The 25,427-nt window shown below is 47.0% G+C and overlaps 1 protein-coding gene across 4 annotated transcripts in view; it reads right to left on the bottom strand.

Annotated features, from left to right (window-relative positions):
* Positions 1-25,427, bottom strand: part of LOC105466337 (calneuron 1) — a 670,377-nt gene that overhangs the window by 616,763 nt on the left and 28,187 nt on the right. The window contains exon 2 of one of the 4 annotated variants that reach the window (XM_011715318.3): positions 8,510-8,701. The exons of 2 other annotated variants lie outside the window; for them this stretch is intronic. In XM_011715318.3, the coding sequence (XP_011713620.1) occupies positions 8,510-8,628 (119 nt within the window). In that variant the 5' untranslated portion in view covers positions 8,629-8,701. Of the gene's footprint in view, positions 1-8,457; positions 8,477-8,509; positions 8,702-25,427 lie in introns of those variants that run through there. One more of the 4 variants, XM_011715317.3, reaches the window with a different exon arrangement.

Genomic DNA, 25,427 nt, shown 5'->3' with positions numbered 1-25,427 from the left:
CACCTGTGCTCATGCATGTGTGTGTGTCACTTGATGTGCCCCTAGGCACACCCTGGGCTTGCAAGTATCTTAACACATAAACTCTATGGTGAGTAGTAACGCATCTCCCCCATGAACCTGTAAACTGCAAGAGGAAAGGGACTATTCATCTTTTTACCCCCAACATGCAGCACAGCGCCTGGCACACCAATGGCACCTGAATTAATGAGGGTGTGAGCATTCATGGGCACCAGGATATGTCAGTTATCTATTATTTGCATTGATCTAAGAACTAGGTATGTCTCCAGGAGAGAAAATAAACACTTAATGGATGGCTTCCAGGCTTTAGCAAACACATACACACACACAAACATACACACACACACACACACACACACTCTCACTCACATCCAGGATTCCAGGCTCAAATTGTATTTGGAAAAACTGAGATAAACAAAGATAAACCATTTTCTTGACTGTAGGGCATCACTAAGATTTTAATTTGCATTGATATTCTCCAAGAGGCAGATATAGTATGGAGCATCATCCAAATTTTACTGACCATGAAGCACCTTCAGAGGAATATTTATTTACATTGATGTTCTGAGGATCATTCATCTGTAACATGCTGCATTAGAAGAATCACAAAGGAAGTCAATGGATCCCGGGTGAAAGTCGGATTGGGAAGAGGTGGGGTACGAGAATCTCCGGGAGGGCAAAAGAGTGATGAAAAGTTTCTCAGGTAAGATCATTTGAAACTCCCATTGGATGGCGGAAACTGAGAAGGAAAAGATTTGGTCAATGGAACAAGAGTGAGCAAAGCATGCTTGAGCTGACAGCAGGGTGACAAAAATCCTCGCCCTGGGGACTTCCGAGACCCTGGCAGGGATGTCAGGGAAGGAGCCCAGCGATCAGAATTCCAGGTGCTTCCTACAAAGTTTCTGATTTAGGAGGTAGGGCCTCCAAATATATATATATATAATATATATTATATATTATAATATATTATATATTATAATATATTATATATATAAAACAAAGACTCCAGGCAGAAACGTCTTCAACTCCCTGTCCACCCAACTGTCACCTTTTCTACATTCAGCTCTGTCTTTGCCACTCCCTGCCCATTATAGTAGAGGACAGTCCTTTCCCAAGTGTGTGTGTGTGTGTGTGTGTGTGTATGTGTATATATATATATATATTTTTTTTTTAACTCACCAGATACATTTTGATGTTGAGCTAAATTTTGAACTGGCCATTGCTTGGCATCACTCTTTCTGCTCTGACACTAGCTCTTGTTCCCTTTAGAATCTGATCAGTAAGCTGATGGGAGCAGAGGCCACATTACATGAGGCAAGATTAAGAAGGAATCAAGGCCGGGCATGGTGGCTCAAGCCTGTAATCCTAGGACTTGGGAGGCTGAGGCGGGCAGATGACTTGAGGTCAGGAGTTCAAGACCAGCCTGGTCAACATGGTGAAACCCTGTCTCTCCTAAAAAAACAAACATTAGCTTGGTTTGGTAGCAGGCACCTGTAATCCCAGCTACTCGGGATGCTGAGGCAGAAGAATCGCTTGGATCTGGAAGACAGAGGTTGCATGAGCCAAGACCATGCCACTGCACTCCAGCTTGAGTGATAGAGGGAGACTTTTTCTCAAAAAAAAAAAAAAAAAAGGAGGAAACGAAAAGTGGGGAAATAGAGCAATGTATGCAATTTTTCTTGGGGGAAGAAATAAGACACTGGTGAATAGGATGGAGGAGCTATCATTGATGAAATAAGGTCCCTGAAGACAGTGCGGCAGGGAAGAGATATTCCAGCACATGTGGCAGGTGGTCCTTGGACTTGGGAAAGGACCATCCTCTACTATCATGGACAGGGAGTGGCAAAGACAGAGCTGAATGTAGAAAAGGTGACAGTTGGGTGGACAGGGAGTTGAGGACGTTTCTGCCTGGAGTCTTTGTTTCAATTGTGAGTGAGGAGGTGACACCATTCTTAAGACAAGTGAGTCGGGGTTGAAATAGTCATGGAGACCTGATCACTAGAACCATGACTCACACTGAGGACCTCGTTAAGGTTGAAGGTTAGAAGTATATAGGATCATTTATCTGTGTCCCATATCCTTGTAGAATCTTTTATTAGTAGTAGTAGCAGTAGGAGGAGGAGTAGTAAGACAGGGTCTTTCTGTGTTGCCCAGGCTGGAGTGCAGTGGCACGATTATAGTTCACTGCAGCCTCCAACTCTTGGGCTCAAGCAATCCTCCCCCCTCAGCCTCCCAAGTGGCCAGGACTACAGGCATGCACCACCGTGCCCGGTTAAGGTTTTTTTTAGTTTTGCAGAGATGGGGTTCTCACTATGTTGCCCAGGCTGGTCTTGAGCTCCAAGGCTCAAGCAATCCTCCTGCCTCAGCCGTCCAAAGTGCTGGGATTACAAGCCTAAGCCATCATACTCAACCCGTGTAGGATTTTCCCCTGGAGCACTCCACATACTGAAGCAGACGTAACAATGGAAAACAGCTGTCAAGGAGGATGCCACAGAGAGGCAGGTTGCAGTGTGAGCACCTACCCAGAGGGTCCACATTCTAGAGAATGACGAGATCAAGGTTGAGGCCATAGGAGTGAAAGTCAACAGGAAAGAAGGTCACAAGAGTTGAAGTTGAGGCAACAAGAGGTGAGAATGTTGCCTGGTCATCCCCATGCTCATTCATCTCCCCGGTATGATCACAACTTGCGGTAGATATAAGAATGAACAAGCTGCTAGGGAATTCCAGGAGTGAATGGGTGACTAGAAGAAAAGCAGGTGATAGCAACGAGGGAGAGGGAGGCAGGGAATGTGCTCCTCAATGAAGCAGAGATTTTTACACAATGGTTAGGAACAAGCATATGAAAGTCTACCAGTAGCCTCAAGTGAAGAATCTCACTGCTCCTCTTGGGGGTCTTGGAGGGCACCCACTCTCCCAAATACATACACACACACACCTTGCTCCAACCAAAGTGGGTCCTCTTTCTGAGTATTGGCATTCCCCATAAGACTTATTTTAGAAAAGCTTTTACGAGCAAAACAAAAAACCATTAAACACCATTGATCATGCCTAACCCTTCCATTATAAGCCAAGGATGAGCTTGATGAAGGTATCCACTGCTGCATCCTGCTAGCGTACCACGTGAGGTATACTTTCCCCTAAGACACAGCTCCTGGATGATGCATCCTTTTAGGGCCGATGAGTTCAGCACCGCTGAAGTCCAGAAGAGCCAAGCATTGTAGGGAAGAAGGACCATTGGCCAGAGAAGGGCCATGATGGAAGTCCTCGGACACCTGTTAGGGACAGGGAAGAGATGCAAGAAGAGGAGAAGTAAAGATGGCAAGTAAGGAGGAGTCCAGCTGATGATTCCAATCTAGCAAGGAAGAGCAGCTCAGCATCCAGGCAACAAAGGCTGAGTTCTTTCAGCCTCTCACTGTGCGTGACCTTCCGTCACAAGGAAGTTTACAGGTCTTGTTTATGTGTAGACTTTTTTATAAGCTATTCAGAGCAGGGGTGGGAGGGAGAACTAGAGAGAAAAGTTCCCTTTGAATTTCCATTGCTTTCAGAGTCAGCAATTTAATGAGTCATGCATTCTAAATCCTTGCTTTGTCTACACGTTTTCATTTCAAAATACGAAAAAACACTTTGTTTGGAACATGAGATATTTTTAGATCATATATCAATAGTGCACATCCATTTCTCCCCATATGAATAAAAAAGCTTCCTTTGGATTGGGCTGGAGCCGCACCACAGTGGTGGGGTTGTTTACTTAGCTGTCATTTGTGGAAGCTACCTGGGCATCACTCTAGTTCCTGGAGTCTGTCTTCTAGGTGACATCATGGATGAGTCAGCTCTAGACCTGGTCCAAAGAGCTCCAGATCTCAAAGTCTGGACAAAAAGTAAAGAAGTGAAGGATTTCACTGCTCCTCTTAGGGATCTTGGGAGACACCCCATTATCCCAAATATGTACACACACACCTTGCTCCAACAAAAGTGGGTCCTTTTTCTGAGTATTAGCATTCCCCACATGACTTATTTTAGAAAAGTTTCTATAAACAAAACAAAACAAAAATTAAACACCATTGATCACACCCAACTCTTCCATTATAAGCCAAAGATGAGCTCAAGACCATACAGTGACTTGAGGGAGGCACCCACTGCTTCCTTCTGCTAAAGTGTCCTTTCAGACCTCCTTGCCAAGGAGTCACCTTGACAGGCTAGAAAAAAGGTCAGGGCTTCCTTGCTTCACTCCCTTGTGAGACCTTTGAGAGAAAGGAGAAGAGAAGGAGGTCACCATCTACAGGTCACCTCCTCCAGATGCATTGACAGAAGCATGTTGACACCTTAGCAAAGACATGAGTGGACAATCAAGGATCTTCTGCAGTGATGTAGGCTGACAAATGGGGGGACAACGGACTGCAAGGAAGGCTGGCTGTGGGAAGGGTGGGGTCCTACCTCTCCAGTCCCCAGCCGGTTCTGTCTAACCTATTGCCTTTTTTTTTTTTTTTTTTTTTTTTTGAGACAAAGTCTCTCTCTGTCGCCAGGCTGGAGTGCAGTGGCATGATCTCAGCTCACCGCAATGTCTGCCTCCTGGGTTCAAGCGATTCTCCTGCCTCAGCCTCCCAAGTAGCTGCGACTATAGGCACACACCACAATGCCCAGCTAATTTTTGTATTTTTAGTAGAGATAGAGCTTCACCATGTTGGCCAGGATGGTCTCAATCTCTTGACCTCATGATCCACCCACCTCGGCCTCCCAAAGTGCTGGGATTACAGAAGTGAGCCACTGCGCCTGGCGTAACCTATTGCTTTTGTTCCACAAGTCACAGTTCATCATTTTGGGTCTTGTAGGGATTACCTTCTTGAAAAGTTCCAACTTAAAGCCTTAATAGCAAATACCTTCCCAGCACTTCATGGAGCATCAATTAACTCCAAGAATAAGAAATACATATAATAGCTCAAGGAACTGGTATGATATAGTTTGGATATTTGTCCCCTCCAAATCTCATGTTGGAATATGATCCCCAGTGTTGGAGATGGGGCCTAGTGGGAGGGGTTTGGGTCATGCACGCGAATGCCTCATGAATGCCTCAGCACCCTCCCTGTGATAATGAGTGAATTCTCACTCTATTAGTTCATGCAAGAGCTGGTTGTTTAAAAGAGCCTGCCTCTCTCTTGTTCCCTCTCTCTCCATGTGACATTCCTGCTCCCACTTTGCCTTCCACTATGATTGGAACCTTCCTGAGGCCCTCAACAGAAGCAGATTAGGCCATGCTTCTTGTCCAGTCTGCAGAACCATGAGCCTAATAAACCTCTTTTTTAATCAATTGCCCAATCTCAGGTATTCCTTTATAGCAGCACAAAATGGACTAATACATGGGGGTGAGGAGGCACCCCAGTTCTCCAGTCACTCCCCCTCCCCATCTTCTGTCCGCCCATTTAGAGTGGCAGCAGCTGCATTCATACATCTGACCCTCTTCTCTTGGGCACTATTGATTTGATCAGGAATGGACAGCAATGGGCTTGTTTCCCAGGGGATTTGGAATTGAGACCACACTGATTCCTCCATTTGATCACTGTTAAATGGGTAGCTATTTGACATGAATCATTTTCACATGGACAGAGAAACGCAAGAGACTTAGCTTTCTCAGATTTTCCACATCCTTCTAGGTCTTTGATGATGAGCTAAATTTTGAACTGGCCATTGCTTGGCATCGTTCCTTCTGCTCTGACACTAGCTCTCGTTCCCTCCAGAATCTGATCAGTAAACTGATGGGAGCAGAGGCTACATTACATGAGGTGAGATTAAGAAGGAATCAAGGCCGGGTACGGTGGCTTAAGCCTGTAATCCTAGCACTTTGGGAGGCCAAAGCAGGTGTATCACTTGAGGTCAGGAGTTTGAGACCAGCCTGGTCAACATGGTGAAACCCCGTCTCTACTAAAAATACAAAAATGAGCTGGGTTTGGTGGCAGCCACCTGTAATCCCAGAGCTGCACCTCTGGACTTGGATTTCACGAGACCCACCCTCTGCCCACTCCCATGGAAATATCCCTAGCATGTTTCCCTTTTCATTCCTGAGAACTCTCCTGGCCTTCTGTCCCTTGCAACCAGTATGGCTCTGGGAGATGTGAAAGTGATCTGGAGACAGAAGACGAGACACATCAAGGAGGCTCCTCTCTGCTTTCTAACTTCGCCTGCCCTGCCCACGCTGTGCATAACTGCTCAGGCCACCACAGCTAGGAAGTAGTGGTGGCTCTTTGAGCATGCTTTGGGGTCAGAGGAGGCCCCTGGTGCCCCTGTTTTTGCTAAGGTGTCAACATGCTTCTTTCAGTGCACCTGGAGAAGATGACCTGTAGATGGGGACTGCCTTCTCTTTTACTCCTTTCTCTCAAAGGTCTCACAATACCCAGGCTGTGCTTTATCTGAAGGAGGTTGCCAGCCAGAGAACTGAAGGGCGGGAGGTGAGGCGCTCTGAGAGATGACATTACTGCTGAACCTAACGGGAGAACACGTTCCAGATGAGATATGTTCCCACTCCCCTCCACGTCCAACTCCCTGGAGCCAAGATCTTGACCACAGATCTCCCTCCTCTGGCCCCACCTAATCTCCTGCTATTTGGCTCTCTCCCTCTCAGCCCACTACACAAAGAAATCTTTGGGGAATGTGTGGGTACATGCCCAAGGATGGAATAACAAAAACAAAAGCATGTTCATTGTGCGTGTGTGTGTGTGTGTGTGTGCATGTGCATGCAAATGTGTGATGGGAACAGCCAGAGGTGTAGAGACCCTTAGCCCCAGGCCCTAAAGGGAGTTTATGTTCAACTCCAAAAGAGAAGCACATGCCTTGGGAGAAACTGACTCCTTGGGTCATCGCTGTCCCCTAGAGACAGGTGACACTAAACTGCCTAATTCATGCTGCTCACAACTCTGGCCAAAAAATGCCAAGTTCCCAAAATGCAGGATAAAATGGGGAAACATTTTTAATGTGACAATGTGTTGAGCAAAAAGATTTCTTTTCTGTTTGCTGTGTGATATCCTCAGATCTACAGAGGCAGGCAAATATCCCTTTCCTCCGTCCCACCAACTGTACTTGTCACTCAAGGCAGCCCTCCTAGGACTTACAGAAATGTTTCTCTGACTCAGTTCTTACCTCCTTTTTTCAACATGCCCCACCCCTTTCCCAGGGGAAGTGTTCACCGTCCTTTCATTTATCCTAGGCTGGTGAAAGTCCAACCACGCCTGCCTTTGGTGGGGGGTCCTCTCCTGGAAGGGATGAGCTGAGATGGGGAGACCATCCCAAAATGTTCTCTGACTCTAGCCAGCCTTCCTTGCTCTGAGCGTGCCCTTCAGCATTTGTCATTTCCAGCTTTACGCTGTCCTATTCTAGATCCTTCCTCAGAGGCTGAGAGAGTGGCTCCCCCGGTTGGTCAGCGTTCCCTTGGCCAGGGGTCTCATCAGCTCCCGCCCTTGGCTTCTCAAATGTCAAGCTGTGTTGGAGAAGGTTCTGAACAAAGTCTTGCAGCATCCTGTTCCTGGATCCTACAGTCTGGCCCCCTGCTCATGGGAGAAATTGCTGAACACCAGGAGCTGTAGTCACCATAAATACATCCACTTCCTTTTCTTCCCCATAAGCCTATCTCTAAACTAACTGCCCCCACCATATACGCTTTCAGCCGCCACTGAAAGCTGGTGGCTAGAGCTGGAGATCCCATTCTGAACAGCCTTAGGAAGAGAATTTCAGAATGTACCCATTTATAGGACTCACCACAGACCAATTCCTTGATGCCAGCATCACACAGACCAAAACTGCATTCTATACCAAACCACACCCAGAGTTGCAACTCCTCTTGAGTTTGTACAGCCGAGGGTCTCCGAGGAAAAGAAAAAGAGTAAGATAAAAAAACCCACGGAGGCCTGTGGCTTGGTAGCATAGAAAACTCTTTACCCCGAACTGACCGCATCAATGACCAGAGAGACACAGGGTAGCCTAGTGGTTAGGAACATAATTTTTTTTTTTTAGCGGTGGGAGGAGGGGTGGAATTCAGAGAGACTTGGGTAGGAATCCCAGGTTTGCCTTTGGCTGTGTCATCTCAGTCAAGCTGCCTAATGTTTGTGTTACTTTCCTCCTGTCAAAGCGAGACTAACAACATCCTTATGAAATTATTTGAGAATTGATTGAAATTGTCGATGCAAAGCTTCCATTTTTATGCTAGTGCATAGTCCACACTCTGTAAGTTGTATTTGTCATTGTTCACCTGAAAACAAGCATGTCTCTCCCCAAGAGTCGGTTTGCAAACCCGCCCTTCGTCCCATCCACACATCTCAAATAGGCTCAAGAAAGGGGATAGAATCTCTGTACCCAGCCGGGACAGCTCACCCAGGTGTTCAGTTCATAGATTCTCCTCTCCAACCTAGACACGCAGCAGCGGCAAAGGTTCCTGGACCCCGCACCACCCCCTACCTGAGGGCTGCCAAACAATCTAGATCCTGGGGTTTGGGGGAAGAAGACTTGCCAGGTGGGGAAGTCGGGGGCCTGGCTCCTCGGCGGCTCCTCTCCCCGTCCGAGGGCTCCTCCGTCCCCCTTTTTCTCATTCTCGGGCTTCCCCTCTCCGGGTTGCTCTGGCAGCCGCATCGGGGGTCCAGGGCGATGTTCTCAGAGAGATTTAGGAGCACATCAAAGGAACGTCAGCGAAGGCACTGAGACTCTGAAAGGAGTTGACAGAAACTTACAGCCTGCACAGTGCTGGGCGATTATTTTTCTCAAAGCCGGCCGCCTAAATAATTCACACCCTCCCTTCCGTGTTTACACAGGACAATGGTAGAAACACAATCCTGGCACAAGAAATATAATTACAGTTGTGACAGATGTTTAGTTATTAATAAGGCCTCAATGTCACCAGAGGGTAATGCACAACAAGCCAATAATGGGCTTTTGGAGCCAACCTTAATATTTACAGGTATTTTTCCATTCGTACTCACATGGGCATTGCTGGAGTATGAGCAGTGTGGAGAGATCTATAGCCGCCAACGTGATTGCAACTTGCAAGGAAGCAAAGCACCTCGCCAGCATCGTTTGTTTCCTTGCTGCTGACACCAGGAAATCCACAGAAACAAAATGAGGGACTGAGCTGGAAATCACCGTCTAACGGTGAAGGACTCTTGCCAAGTCTCCCAAACTTGGTGATGCTGTCACAATCCCAGGGCAATATCCTCCTAACTTCCTTAAAGCAAAGAGCATCCAAGACGGCATCCCGTTACCAGCTCCAGTGCAGACTTGCAGCCCACGCATACGGAATCTCTACGTCCACTTGATGTCACCAAGTGGCAACATCCTCTTTCTATCTCTCTCTCTCTCTCTGATATCCAGTTACCGCCTACTTGTCCCTTACAACTCAGCTCAGCTGTCACCTCTTCTGAAAAGCTGTCCTTGACCTGGCCCTCTCCCTTGGTTGAGTTAAGGCACCCCTCATCTCTGCCTACTCCTACTGTCATTTGTCTACAACCTCCATCCCCTCCTCCCAACACTGTGTTGAGAAAAACCCCAGGCTAGATGCACACTGTGTGGCATTTAAGCCCAGGCAGGAACAACCTTAAAGTAACTGGTGCTCAATAAACATGTATTGAACACACATTTAATCAATGTCGGTTCTTTTTGGTTCCATTGAAGTTAAAAACAAACAGTAATGAAGACCAACAAAGACTCTCTAGAGATGTGAAGTTCAGAGAGTGTAAATGGAAGACGTTGGTGACGAAACCAACAAAGCCCTGGCCACCATGGATCAGGGACCTATCTGAGAAAGCTGTGCTCATAAGGATGTCTGCACGTTGCAGCAGGCAATGGCTTCTCGCAGCCACACACAGATGAGTCTCCATTTCTCATTGCTTGGCCCCTGAACATCGCATCCTGGGAAGAGTCCCTCTGCCCTCTTTCTGCTCTCTCAATTCCGGCGAGAGGTGCATGCCCACGCCTGGGAAGCGGTCTCCTGTCAAAGTCAGATTTTAGGAGATCAGGCTCAGAAAATGACTGTAGAAAGCAAGAAGAAGGCTTGAAGAGCTGTATGTGGATGGTGGACATTATTGTTGTAGATCATTGTTGTAAATCTGCACACACACTACCCACTGAAAATTAGCCTCATTTGGCTCGAATGAAACAGGCTCAGCCCAAGGCCCTGTGCGTAACTCATCAGCCACTGGGGTGAATGAATGAAGGACAGACACATAAACCAGGGGTGAATGAATGAAGGACAGACACATAAACCAACTGGATGCTTTGTAATTTCCACCTGGACCAGAAACCCTCGTGTCCTTAGCTCAGATCTGGACCAGATGGTGTCTGGGTGCCCCTGACCTCTGAGGTCTCTGGTTCCCCAAGGTTGTGGGATAGAGTTGAGCCCTCCATCCCACAGGAATGATGAGATAGGACAGGAAGGGTGTTATGTCCTGTGACTGGGCTGGAACTTCCCAAGGGCTGGGATCTCAAAGATACCTTAAAGAGAGTAAGTGTCTCAAAGCAAGAAGCTATGTCTCACCAAACAGCACGTGTGCAATGCATCCACGTAACAGCACTTGGCCTCAAACACACACATGCACACACTGGTCTTCAGATGCGTGCTCACAGATCAGCCTTGTAACATTCATAGCCTAGAGGTGATCTTAGACCCACCTAGCATGGCTGGGGAGGCCTCAGGAAACTTACAATTATGGCAGAAGGCAAAGGGGAAACAGGCATGTCTTCACTTGCCTGTTTCCTGAGACATATGCCCAGGAGCATTCACCCCCACACCCACATGGCTCCCACGCAACTTCACACAGCTGCACACTCTGTCCCCATCAGCACGCACCCGTACGCCGCTCACTTACACATGCCTATGACTCATATATTCACACACACTACAACACCCACTTCCCCACACACGCTGCACATGCTGAAACTCTTGGAGACTTCTCTAGTTAGCTCGTTAAGTTAAACAGGAGAAACAAGTGTGTCATTACAGTAGAAACGCAAAAAAAAAAAAAAATGACATTTTATTTTCAGATATGCTTTTAGTTGCCATGGCAGTCCCAGCACCATGGAAGTTGTGATTGGTGGTAAATGCATATTTCAAAAAGCAGTAATTAGCTCCCCATATGCAAAAACTTCTGAATATGTTGAGTCCCTTCTCTTGTCAGGCACCTCCCAAGGCAGTGTGGACATCAGAGCAAGGCACCCAGATGAGAACACCAGGAGCTCTCTGCAAGGATGTTCCAGGCTGATGGTCACCAGGCTTCTGAGCCCAATACATTTAATGACTTGGAACCTGCCCACAGCTCAACAGGCGCACGGCACTGAAGGTGTCAGCTCCCTGTAAGGAACAATGGCTCCTGCTGCTCAGCTGGCCTCTGGTGCCCTCACTGCGTCACTCGGGATGTGCCAGAAAAACACAAAGCCAGGGGACCCAAAATGGAGCTGGCTCCTGCAGTCAGAAGCCATCTCTCCAGAATTCCCCTCTCCCAGTCACAGCTGCCTGCTGGCATAACAACGGGGGAAGCCAAACTGCCCTGCACAAGCCGGACTGACCACCCTTGGCCAACTAATGAAGCACCCCATGTTGGCATCTGCAGAGAAGACAGACCTCCATCTTTCCATTTAACTGGAAGCTTCTCCAAGACACAGGCACCTCCTGAGTCCTCACAGCCTTATGCATCTTGGGACCCAAGGTGCATTTCCCAATGAGCTTCCTTGTCCCCAAATTAACTGGCTACCTCATTTCCTGATGTGATTCCTAAGGACGATTAATTTCCAGAATTTGTCCTCTAAAGTCCATTTGCTAATTGCCTTTACAATCACCATCTGAAAGGTCAGCCGGGAGGAGCTGGATTTTTGAGCCTCAGTCTTGAAGTTAGAGCTTTGGGCTAATTCCTAGACCCACATGAGGGTCCTTATCAGCCTTTTTTTTGTTTTATTGTTTTTTTGGGGTTTTTTTTGAGACAGAGTCTTGTTCTGTCTCCCAGGCTGGAGTGCAGTGGTGTGATCCCTGCTCACTGCAGCCTCTGCCTCCCAGGTTCAAGCCATTCTCCACCTCAGCCTCCTGAGTAACTGGGATTACAGGTGCACACCACCAGACCTGGCTAATTTTTGTATTTTCAGTAGAGACGGGTTTCGCCATGTTGGCCAGACTGGTCTCGAACTTCTGACCTCAAGTGATCCACCTGCCTCAACCTCCCAAAGTGCTGGGATTACAGACATGAGCCACTAGCCCCTTGTCAGCTTTTCATTCCAATAGGTGACCTACCCACTTCCTTTAGCACTGAAAATGTCCCTGGAACACTGGCCACTCTTTTAGGGCTCAGACCAGTAGGAGGCACTCTTACCCACCCAAAAAGTGATGCAGCCCTGGGTCTACCCTTTGAGTGCTCCATCACCTGCGTCACTTTTACCAACCCATAATATGCAGAGAATGGTGGAGTGATGCTGTTAAGAACATCGCTAATCAAATTAGACCATGCAGTCCAAATCCTGGCTGTGCCACTTAGGGGCTGTGTGACCTTGGGCAAGTGACTTAACCTCTCTGGGCTTCAGTTTCCTGATCTGCAAAATGAACCTGATAATAACACCTACCTTTTAAAGTTATTGTAAAGTGTTAGGCACAGAGCAGGTGCTACATATGCTAGCTACCTGATATGGTTTGGATTTGTGTCCCCACCCAAATCTCATGTCAAATTGTAATCCCCAATGTTGGAGATGGGGCCTGGTAAGAGGTGAGTGGATCACCGGGGTGGATTTTGCCCACTTTCATGCTGTTCTTGTGATAGAGTTCTCATGAGATCTGGTTGTTAAAAAGTGTGAGGTGCTTCCCTCCTCTCTTTTCCTCATGCTCTGGCCACGTGAATACATGCCTGTTTCCCCTTGGCCTTCCACCCAATTGTAAGTTTCCTGAGGCCTCCCCAGCCATACTTCCTGTATAGCCTGCGGAACTGTGAGCCCATTAAACCCCTTTTCTTTGTAAGTTACCCACTCTCAGGGATTTCTTTATAGCAGGGCAGTAAGCAACAGACTAATACACTATCATTCTCCATTTTTTTCTTTTTGCACTAATAGATAGTGACTGAGCTCCTTCTCTGCTCAGATGGGCGCTGGACTGGATACACAGCGGGATGGAGGTGGGACATGCAGAAGTGAATCCACCACAGATGTAGCCTCACAGAGCTCGGAGTCAAGCTGAGAACTCAGACACAAACACACGGAACAGGGGAAGATTGTCCCTGCTCCTTCAGTCTGAAGGATCGGTTTGTTCCTGAGGGTATCCAAGAAGGCAGACTTTGATTCTCCCCTTCTGAGGCACTAGGTATGCAGATGTGCACTGTGTGGCATTTAGGCCCAGGCAGGTGCATCCTTAAAATAATTGGTGTTCAATAAACATGTATTGAACACACATTTAATCAATGTTAATTCCCTTTGGTTCCATATTGACGTTAAAAACAAACTGTAGGCCTGGCATGGCGCCTCACATCTATAATCCCAGCACTTTGGGAGGCCAAGAGGGGTGGATCACCCACGGTCAGGAGTTTGAGCCCAGACTAGCCAACATGGTGAAACTCCATGTCTATTAAAAAGAAACAAAAACAAAAATTAGCAGTGCATGGTGGCTCACGCTTGTAGTCCCCAGCTACTCAGGAGGGTAAGGCACGAGAGAGAATCACTTGAACCCGGGAGGTGGAGGTTGCAGTGAGCCGAGATCACGCCACTGCACTCCAGCCCGGGCAACAGAGTGAGACTCAGTCTCAGAAAAAAATTAAAACACACACACACACACAGATAATAAAGACAAAGACTCTCTAGAGATGTGAAGATCAGAGAGTGTAACTGGAATATGTTGGTGATGTTGGTGACAAAACCAACAAGGCCCTGGCCATCATGGATAAATAATTTTTTGTATAAATTTATAGGATACAAGTGCAATTTTGTTACATGCAAAGATTGCATAGTGGTCATGAAAAGACATACAAATTACCACCAATTATTTTTTTTTTTTTTTTTTTGAGACAGGGTTGCACTCGGCCACCCAGGTTGGAGTGCAGTGGCGCAATCATAGCTCTCTGCAGCCTCGACCTCCCAGGCTCAAGTTATCCTCCCACCTCCAGCCCCCTGAGTAGCTGGGACTACAGGCGGGCACCATCACTCCTAGCTAATTTTTGTATTTTTTGTAGAGATGCAGTTTCACCGTGTTTCCCAGGTTGGTCTCAAACTCCTGGGCTCAAGCAATCTACCCACCTCAGCCTCCCAGAGTGCTGGGATGGCAGGTGTGAGCCACCACACCTAGGCCCAAGTATACTTTTTTGGGGTGGGGGCTGGGGGGTGGCGGTGGAATGGAGTCTTGCTCTGTGGCCCGGACTAGAGTGCAGTGGCATGATCTCAGCTCACTGCAACCTCCGCCTCCCGGGTTCAAGCAATTCTCCTGACTCAGCCTCCTGAGGAACTGGGATTACAGGCGCCCGCCACCGCTCCCGGCTAATTTTTGCATTTTTAGTAGAGACAGGGTTTCACCATCTTGGCTAGGCTGGTCTCGAACTCCTAACCTCGTGATCTACCTGCCTCGGCCTCCCAAAGTGCTGGGATTACAGGCATGAGCCACCACACCCAGCCCAGTATACTCTTAAATGGATCTCTGTGCTTGTAATCCACACACCAGATTGGTGGCTGAAGGCCACAGAGGCTGAAATGATGAGGTCGGCCAGTCCACTTAGACTGTATCCATATACCTCCCTTCCTCAGAGGCTGGCACAGGGTATACTCTTAAATCGATCTCTGTGCCAGCCTCTGAGGAAGGGAGGCGTATTTCAGCCTCTGTGGCCTTCAGCAACCAAACTGGTACATGGGTTACAAGCAGACTGAGCACACCAAAGTCCTTCATGGATTTGATCCCTTTTGAAGTGTCTAAAATTCCAATCACTGGGAGCAAGATTGAGCTGAAAATCTAATATTTGTGAATGGAGGAGGATGAGCCTGTGTTGTTTATGGGCATAAATAATTCATAAGCATGGGTTAAATGATTTTATTTAGTCTCTGGGAGCCCCATGGAACAGTGGTTCCCAGGCTGTTACTCGAAGACCCAGTTCAAAGAATCACCAAGGAACGTTCCCTACCTTTTAACCACGTTGGGCATCAAGTTAAGAGTCTTTCGCATCTTGTGGTCTCTGCTAGGTTTTACGATTGTTGAGGGCCACATTATAATCATAATTTTTTCAATGCTTGATAATGGTTTCGCCCGTGGTCCTTTCCTCTAAAACCCTGCAAAGACGCACCACATTTAACACACAAGAAGAATTTATTTTTGTTATAAATGAACACAATTCTTTTTTGAAGATACCTTTTGGACGAAATGTTGCATGGTGCAGGTCATGCCATATGGTGTGTAATGAGGTACGAGTTGCTGACAAAAAAGAGGATGGGGGCAGAGTGTGAGCTCCAGCCTGCCCCAAAGCTAAGCCCTGCATTTGCTGGAACATGGGAGCCTGGAGCTCTTAAATATGTAAGAAAGGTTGTCACATCTACTCAACTGCTTATGAGCAATGAAGTCTCATCACTGCACTTGTGTTTACTGACTCTGCAGAGGTGACTGTTGGCCATCATTTTGAATATCTTAATACTAAGATGTATTCAAAAGTACAAAAAAGAAATCTAAAACCGCTGATGCAGGATGTAGAAAATGTCCATGGAATTCCTTGAAAGATGCAAAAGCGAAATCCTTCTATGTGATGTAAAATGAAAACTTGTTTTCTCCCTATCTCTGTCCAAAACCAATTAGATATCATCATGCAAATAAAATACATACACAGTCAAAGCCAAAATTCTAAGCCGACATCTGAAAACTGAAATTAGCTTTTCAAATCACCTCCGTACAATTCTACTGCAGGTGAGACTTCTCAGGAGCCCTAACGTCCCTTCGGTCCTGGCTTAGACTGACATAAGCAAAACATACTAAACCCTGGTTCTTCAAAGTGAAAACCAAGACCTATGAATGGCTCACAACAATAAAATTAACATTGAAAATCAGAATAAAATAGGGAACTATATATATTTCCTGAACATAAATACATACACCTCCACATCAGCTCACAAGCCAGCACCCTACTTTCCAGGAAGCACTAGAAACTTTATTGCTAAACTCAGAAAAAATACAAGGATGTTCACTATCTCTGCTACTATTAACACCGTACTGTAGGCATTAACCAACATGATTAGACAAGCAATTAGAGGCATAAGATGGGAAAAGAAATAAAGTTATTTGAAAGTGATATGATTATATGTCTGGAAAATCCAAAAGAATTCATGAAAAAACTATTACAAATAATAGGTGAATTTAGTAAAGCAATAGAATGTAAGACCAGCATACAGAACTTAATAGGAGATGTGTAGAAGCAATACTGAGTTTGAAGATAATGTATGAGCAGACCCTATTTATAATAGCAAACATATATAAATCAAAAGTTTTACAGATTTGAAAAAAATTGTATCAAAAGGAAAAAGCAAAGCAATTCCTTAAAATAGAAAATGAACTGGAACATACAAACACAACTGTATTTCAAGTTAATGGTTTAACTACAGAGAAAATTGTTTTTTTCAAGTTACTTTAAAACATAATATTTTGACTGAGCTTTCCAACTGAGACATAGTCTCAGGACAAAAAGAACCACAAAGAAATCATACATAAGAGATTCATGTAACATCATTAGGAATCAAGATTTTCTATGTTAGAGAAAAGAGCTGTAAATATAACAATTTTAAGGTTAAGTAAAAACTCTGAAATCTAGTCTGAATAAAAATATCAGTGTGAACTCATAATTTATTTTTGTCTTTAAAAAAATATGGACATGTCAGTTTTGTCACTGAAAAGACGTCAAGGTAATAAAACTCAGGCAATGAGCACCCAAATTATAGTCTCTAAATACCATTTCCAGCTAAGTAACCAGTTCCATGGGAGGAAATACGAAAAGTCTTGTCAGGCCTAAAAGTGGATAAGCTCTCAATGATGCCAAATGACAGAGAAACCAACCGGAAGACATATGCAATGACCAAATATGGTACAACTCATTATCCTGAAAACTGATATGAATGTAATTGCTAAGGCATAAAGTAATTACTCTTTTAAAAGTAATAAGAAAAGAACCAAACAACTGTCCTGCCTTTTCTATACAGATTATATTACAGGATAACCAAATAGTTGATGAAGCAATTCTCTTTTAGAGAGGAATCATAAACCAATAAAGAAAAAATCATAGATTAGAATGCCACCATAATCTGGAGCTTGTCTCCAGACTGTGAAAGTACCCAGATTCTGGCTCCCAACCTGGCCCAGCCGCAACCCAGCCGTCACCTGCACGCGGCTGAGCCCACCGTGCCCTTCAGTTTCTGTGCCCACCTGTGTGTGGAATTTATTCCTTCTGGTGGGTTCTTGGTCTCGCTGACTTCAAGAATAAAGCCATGGACCTCGCGGTGAGTGTTACAGCTCTTAAAGGTGGCGCGTCTGGAGTTGTTTGTTCCTCCTGCTGGGTTCCTGATCTTGCTGACTTCAAGAACTAAGCCGCAGACCCTCGTGGTGAGTGTTAAAGGTGGAGCGGACCCAAAGAGTGAGCAGCAGTAAGATTTATTATGAAGCGTGAAAGAACAACACATCCACACAGTGGAAGGAGCCCCTGGTGAGTTGCCCCTGTGGGGGGGGTGGGTCGCCAGCTTTTATTCCCTTATTTGGCCCCACCCATGTCCTGCTGATTGGTCCATTTTACAGAGTGCTGATTGGTGCATTTACAATCCTCTAGCTAGACACAGAGCACCGATTGGTGCATTTACAATCCTCTAGCTAGACACAGAGCACCGATTAGTGCATTTACAATCCTCTAGCTAGACCGAAAAGTTCTCCAAGTCCCCACCGACCCAGAAGCCCAGCTGGCTTCGCCTCTCACACCCAGGCGCAGCTGCCAGAGGAGCAGCCCCAGCTCTTGTCCCCTCACCATGCCCCCATAAACCTGCTTTGGGAAAAACAAACTGGAACAATAAAAATGCCCCACATTCCAAATCAAGCCCTTGTCAAAGTCCCTTGTCTTCAGCCCAGGAAGTTCCTAGAAGCAGTCAAGCCACAGGACAGAGAAATATCTGGTGGCCCAGCTCTCCCTGGAGAATCCATCTCCCACCTCCAAAAGGAAGCACCCAGACCATGGAGGCCACAGCCCCAGGCCTGACTTTCCTGGTAGGATAATATTGAGGGTCACCATCTTTCTCCTGGGGCAGCTGGTCTAGCTCTGAGAAGGTTCTCTGATGGCTGTGCTGGCTCACTCTAAACCCACCTAGAGTAGGCCAGTGGCTGGTGGCCACCTTCAGACCTGGGCTCACCCCAGGGATTTGCACTGATGGGTGCCCTGGCAGAGATCTGTTAGACACATGCATGCACACACACTCTTACACATATGCTCACTTACACACTTACACATACACTCATACGTACACACTGACACTTGTGCCCACCCACTCACACACACTCATACACACATATACACTCACACACACCACACATACACACTTACATTCACATACACCTCACTCACACTTATGCACACACACACCACATGTACACACACATATTCATAAACACACTATCATACACTAACATCCACACATACACTTACATACACTCATCTACACACACCCATGAACATACACCCCCATACATGCACACCACACATGCACATTCTTACACACATGTATACTCACATAGACTCATATAGCACACATGGACACACACATGTGCATACTCACACCACACATGCTCACATAAGCACACAAACTCACACATACACACACACAGATACACTCATAAACACACACACATATGCACACTCACAAGCTCTTGCCTGCACTCCTGCACACCACACACACACACACATATACACACTAACATATGCACACACTCATACACATATACACTTACACTTACTACACATACACATACAGACTCACAGTTATGCACAGTCACACACACAGTGCATAAACATGCACACACACTCATACACATATACATTCACACTCACACTACAGATACACATATACACTCACACTTATGCACACTCACATGCACAGCACATATGCACACACTCATACACGTAACAAACACACACACTACACATACACACATACACACCACTCACAAACATTCCCACTTATGCATTCACGTGCATGGCATGTACACACACACAAACATGCACACACATCCACACACATCACACACACTCGCATATATATACACACATACATGCATACACATACACTCTTACATACATACACACACACCACACTCTCACACACGCACCTTCACATATACTTCCCCTTCCTTCTGTTTCTATGATGTCTGATGTCTCCAAGGCTTTCTGTTGTTGAGTCCCCTGCTACAATTAAAATACTCCTGAGAGCAATTAAGCTTTGGCAGCTAATAACTTAATTACCCACTAATACCGTATCTTCCCATCACTCTCGCCAAGCAGGAGCAGTGAGGTATGAGGCGGATTCACTCATTGGAAGCAGGCTGTGGGAAGATCCAGGATCCTGGAGTTTGGCGGGAAGCTCAAGAAACTCATGGTGGAGCCAGAGGCCCATGGGCCTCCTTGAGTCCTGGGGCCGAATCCTTCATTCTGTGCACCCACTACAGTGCAGTGTCCTTAACCAGGGCTCAAAATCATCTACTCACATGAAGAGTGACCTACAAAAGAGACTGACCTCATCAACCCCTGGTTCACAATTGGGTGGAGTGAGACAGAGAGGCTGAGTGGCTTCCTAGGGTCACACGGCTTCTCTTGCAGGCCAGAGGCCTTCTTGATGCCAGACCAGGGGCTCCTGGAATGGGTGGTGGCAAGACCCTCACGCCAGCCTCCCTGAACTCACTCCCCACTCCACCTTAACACTAGCATAGCGGCACAGAACTTCCCAGAGACATTACAGAACGGTAGAGATTGGAAGTCCAGTGTTGACCCCCAATCTGGATAATTCAAGCAAATATTTGAAGGAAAGATGTCCTGAATTTGCCGTAAGCTGTATTTCTCCCGGGACGACTGAGAAGCAGTATCTGTAGATGGGGGAACATGAGCTGTGTACCCGTCTCTGTTGCCAAGTTGATCCATTTCATGGCAATGGTTTCTTTCCATTTTTGTGACATGCTTGGATGACCCGAGACACCCATTGGTCATTTAATTTCCCTTCCCAGCCCCCAAATATACATCTTGAATTCCAGATATGCTATGGAGTGAATTGTATCCCTCATCCAAATCCCTACATTGAAGCCCTCAAACACAATGTGACTATAGCTGAAGATAGGGGTTAGGGGAGGTCATTTTAAACGAGGTTTTAAGGGTGAGACCCTAATCCAATTGGACTGTGGCTTTATAAGAAGAAGAAGAGAGGGATCTCTATCTCTGCCATGTGAGGACACAGCAAGAAGGCAGCTGTCTGCAAGCCAGGAAAGGAGTCCTCCCTAGAACCTGACTATGCTGGCACTTTGATCTTGGACTTCCAGCCTCCAGAGCTGTGAGAAAATAACAGCTGTTAAGCTATAGTTTAAGCTCCCCACCCACCAGTCTATGGTATTTTGTTATGGCAGCCTGAGCAGACTACTACAAAGTACCTAGATCTTTCTCCCTGTGGGAGCACTGGGGTCTAATTCATACTATTGTGTCATCCACTCCAGATGCACCTGTGTTTTTTCCTTCTTATAAAACAGGGAAGGCCAGCTCAAATGCCTACAGGGACTGGCAGTCATGCCAAGAGGCAAAGACCACGAGGAAATAGCTCCCTTTGTGCAAAGCACTAGCCACGACTCATCACCCATCCATTGTTGCTATGAGTGAGTATGGCCCGGCATTGCCAGATGTCATGATTTAAAGAGGAGCTGGAAATCCAGATTGTTAATAAATCAGCTGATTTTTCAAATGCTGGCAATGACTTCAAAGTTTCAAAACACTTTGGGAGAAAACCATAACAAAGACACAAGTAAACAACAAGAAACAACAACAAACCTGTTTGTGGGCTGAACCGGGCCTGCGAGCCACCAACTCACGATCTCAGTTTAGTCAGTCCTCCTGGGAAAATGCTGGAAGCCTGAGTGGTGACTAAGACAGCAGGGTCCCAGGCAGTAGGCAGAGGCCCGTGAGGGTACGGGGCGTGCGGGGGGCATAGAACCACCCTACTGGACAGTGACTCCGCCAGCAGGTACCACCAGGCTCCTTCACCTAGGGCTTCTCTTGGCCAGTGCCCACCCAGGTGCCTGAGTCTGATCTGTTCCCAGGGGCCAGGATCCCACATCTAGAGGCAGCACAAAAACAAACAGCCCCAGCCTGGGCTCCATTTCCTTTGAGGTTGCAGGTCTGCTTCTGAAGCTGACTACCAAGGCTTGTACTGTTCCCTTCGCCCTACCCTTGACATTTTCCAATCTCCACCTGTGATGTTGAGGTAGGAGGCAGGACTTGACCCTAGACCAGACTGAAGACTGGCTAAAACAGGGAAGAAGGACTGGAAGCACCTCTCCGTAAGACATGCCCCCCAGCGCCATGACAGTTTACCATTGCCATGGCAACACCCAGAAGTTACCACCCCTCTTCTAAAAATTTCTGAATAGCCTTCCGCTTAATTTTCATATAATTAGAAGTGAGTATAAATATGACTGCAGCACTGTCCCTGAGCTGCTGCTCTCCACACACTGCCTACGAGGTAGCCCTGCTCTGCAGGAGCAGTCACAGAGCTGTAACGCTGCTGCCTCAATAAAGCTGTTTTCTTCTGCCACTGGCTCACCTTGGAATTGTTTCCTGAGTGAAGCCAAGAACCCGGCTGGGCACGGTGGCTCACGCCTGTAATCCCAGCACTTTGTGAGGCTGAGGCAGGTGGATCACCTGAGGTCAGGAGTTCGAGACCAGCTTGGCCAACATGGTGAAACCCTGTCCCTACTAAAAATACAAAACTCAGCCGAGCATGGTGGTGTGTGCCTATAGTCCCCGCTACTCAAGAGGCTGAGGCAAGAGAATCACTTGAACCTGGGAAGCGGAGGTTGCAGTGAGCCAAGATTGCGTCATCGTATTCCAGCCTGGGCGGCAAAGTGAGACTCCGTCTCAAAAAAAAACAAACAACAAAAAGAACCTTCCCGGGCTTCACCCCAATTTGGGGACCCACCTCTCCTGCATCAGTGTCAGCATCTGTCAGCTGAGGGTTGAACTGGGCTGGGCTGGGCTGGGCTGGGCTGGGCTGGGCTGGGCCAGGAGGCAGAGAAGTGCAGGGCACAAAGAGGCCACAGAGAGCTGAGGCCAAGTCTTTGGTCCAGGGCAAGTCAGTGGGGAAAGGCATGCTTAGCCAAGGCATGCTTCAGGTCTCCAGGTCAGCTGCCAGATGGAGGCTCAGCTTCCCTGGGATTCCCATAGAGCCTGAGTCTTCATCCAGGCCCAGAAAGCTGGAGATATGCTCAATGAGTGCAGTCTGAGGGCGGTCCCAGCTGGGATCTGGAAGCCAAGTATAATAAGACAACAAGGGTTTGAGAAGCACCACTGCTGTTTGGTGTCCTCGCCTCCCGAGGGAGGACATGAGTGAGATGCCCCGTGCAATGGGATTGGCAGAGACCCCAGGCAGACCCCTGACTGCTCAGAAGATTGCAGTCTCTGGCCATCAGCCCGCCAAAAACATCCTACCTCCCCCACTCCGCCTTTGCATCCCAAATGACACAAAGATTAGCACCAGCCAACAAAATCAGGTTGCAGAAACCACAACCAGTTTGTGTGGATTCGCCCGAACCAGGGTGGGAGGAAGTAAATTAGAACCTAAACCAAAGGTGACAAAGAAATCAATTGCAAGCCTGGGGTGGCTTTCTACTTCTGTCCCGGCTGCTGTGGGGTCTTGCCACATAGTTCTTGGTTACCAGCCAGCATGCTTCACCAGCACTGGTTCCTAAGGTCACTATTCAATCATGCATTGTGTGTTTGAATGTATTCATTATATTTTAATATGATTATATTCAATCCAATAGACTGAAACTGATTTGTCCAGATGTATAATTATTTTCTAAATGCTTATAATCCTTGGCGGCAGAGTTGGCAGAGGCTTTGAGAAAGAAGAGGAGTCCATTAGCTCTTGATGTTCATTAGTCATGGTTGTAGGAGCCTCATCAGTGGGTTCAAGGTAATCCGCGCTGCCCTGGGACACCCTGGCCTTAAACACGATCACAGGGACCTTGTGTTTTGAGCCCCACGCAGGGACTCACTGGGTCCCTAAGTTTCACCTGGAGCTCCTCCCTCTGCTGAGCTGTTTTTCCCTGTTCCTCTTTTTGTTTGTTTGTTTTAAGGGTTTTAAAATTTCCAACTTTAATTTAGATTCAGAAGGTACATGTGCCAGTTGGTTAAATGGATATATTGTGTGATGCTGAGGTTTGGGGTAAAAACATTCTGGTCACCCAGGTAGCAAGCATAGTACCAATAGGTAGTGTTTCAACCTTTACCCTCCTCCCTCTCTTCCCTCTCCAGTAGCCCCAGTCTCTGTTGTTCCCATCTTGATGTTCACATGTACCCAATGTGTCTCTCCCACTTATAAGTGACAACATGCAGTATTTGGTTTTCTGTTCCTGCATCAATCCGCTTAGGATAATGGCCTCCAACTGCATCTATGTTGTTGCAAAGGACGTGATCTCATTCTTTTTGATGACTGTGTAGTATTCCACAGTGTATATTGACCACATTTTCTTTATCCAATCCACCACTGATGGGCACCTACATTGATTCCATGTCTTTGCTCTTGTGAATAATGCTGCAATGAACATACAAGTGCAGGTGTCTTTTTGGCAGAACAAATTATTTTCCTTTGGGTTTGGGAAGGGGCTCTGCCCAGGGTGACTATCACACTGCACCCTCCAGGACTCTGGAAGACAGTAGTCCCCAGATTTACCACAGTATCCGCAGCACCTCAGCCATATATTCACCACTTGTGGACAGTCGTCCTCTGTAGCTTCCCCTCCGGCTCACATAGGGCTCCTGGAGTTTACCAGAGCTTTCCACAGAGACTTTCAGTCCTTTGCTCAGCCCCACCTGGATGGGTCTCCCTGTAGTTCAAGCTCTTATGTCACTGGATGATGTGGCTTACACCTATAACCCCAGCTCTTGGGAGGGCAAGGTGGGAAGATTGCTTGAGGCCAGGAGTTTGAGGCCAGCCTGGGCAACATGGCGAGACCCTGCCTCTACAAAAAAATATTTTTAAAAGTCAGCCAGGCATGGTAGTGCATGCCTGTTATCCCAGCTACTTGGGAGGCTGCAGCAGGATGATTGCTTGAGCCCAAGAGGTCGAGGCTGCAGTGAAATATGATCATGCCACTGCACTCCAGCCTGGGTGACAAAGCAAGACTCCAAGTAATCACTTTGTTTTTCAGTTTGGCAGACCTCTACCCATTGAAAAGCCTAGAAGTAGATCCCCAGAAACACCAAGCAGCCAAGAAGATGGATGCCCATCCCAGTGGGTGCAAAGTTGAGCTGGACAACACATGAATGCCATGCTGACGATGCCCTACCACTGCTCAAAGCATCACAGTTCTCACCCTCCTGCTTCAAAATTCCATGATGCACACGATAATTGTGCAAATGGTCTAAAATGGATTGTGATCACCACAGCCCATTTTAGACCATTTTCATCATTCCCAAAAGGAACCTCATATCCTTTGGCAGTCATTCCCTAGTCCTTCCTTGGGAAGGAAGATTCCTCAGATCTTCCTTCTTTGGTAACCCATGGAATCTTGGGGCAGGGCATTTGGCTGCCGTATTTTCCTCAGGATTCATGTCTGGATCAGCTCAGGTAATCCTCTACGGCTGGGTTTGAGAGGCACTAGTTTGCCCTTCTTGGCTTTGACTGCATGAATACTGGTGTCCCAGAAACCCCACTTTCCCCAGCTGGCCTTGGAGTCATCCTGATACAGAACAGCTGGGCTCCCGGCAAAACCCCACTCTCCAGTCTGGAACCTCAGCCCTAAGTTGAAACAACTGGCCCAATTTTCCTGCCCAAATGATTGCCTTACTGGCCTGCCACGCCCCTATCCTGTGCCCATAAAAAGAAAAAGAGCAACACAAGTGGCTGACCAGCAAGGACACAAGTGGCTGAGCAGTGAACAGAGAAGCAGCAACTGAGCATTGGAGATGCAGGTACACGTAGCTAACTTCAGACATGTGGTTTTGGAGGGGAGCCCAGCCAGATATGGCTGAGCTTCAGGGAAAAGATCACCGTCTCCCCACACCATCCCCTTTCCAGCTCCCCCTCCACCAAGAGCCACTTTCACTGCTCGATAAAGTCTTCTGCATTCATCATCTTTCAAACAGTTCATGTGACCTGATTCTTCCTGGACACTGAACAAGAAGCCGGATGTCAAAAAGCACAGGTGCAGAAGGCTGTCACCC

The sequence above is a fragment of the Macaca nemestrina genome, chromosome 4 (genome assembly GCF_043159975.1).
Source record: "Macaca nemestrina isolate mMacNem1 chromosome 4, mMacNem.hap1, whole genome shotgun sequence".
In the NCBI taxonomy this organism is placed as follows: Eukaryota; Metazoa; Chordata; class Mammalia; order Primates; family Cercopithecidae; genus Macaca; species Macaca nemestrina.
This window is presented reverse-complemented; position numbering and strand designations above follow the sequence as displayed.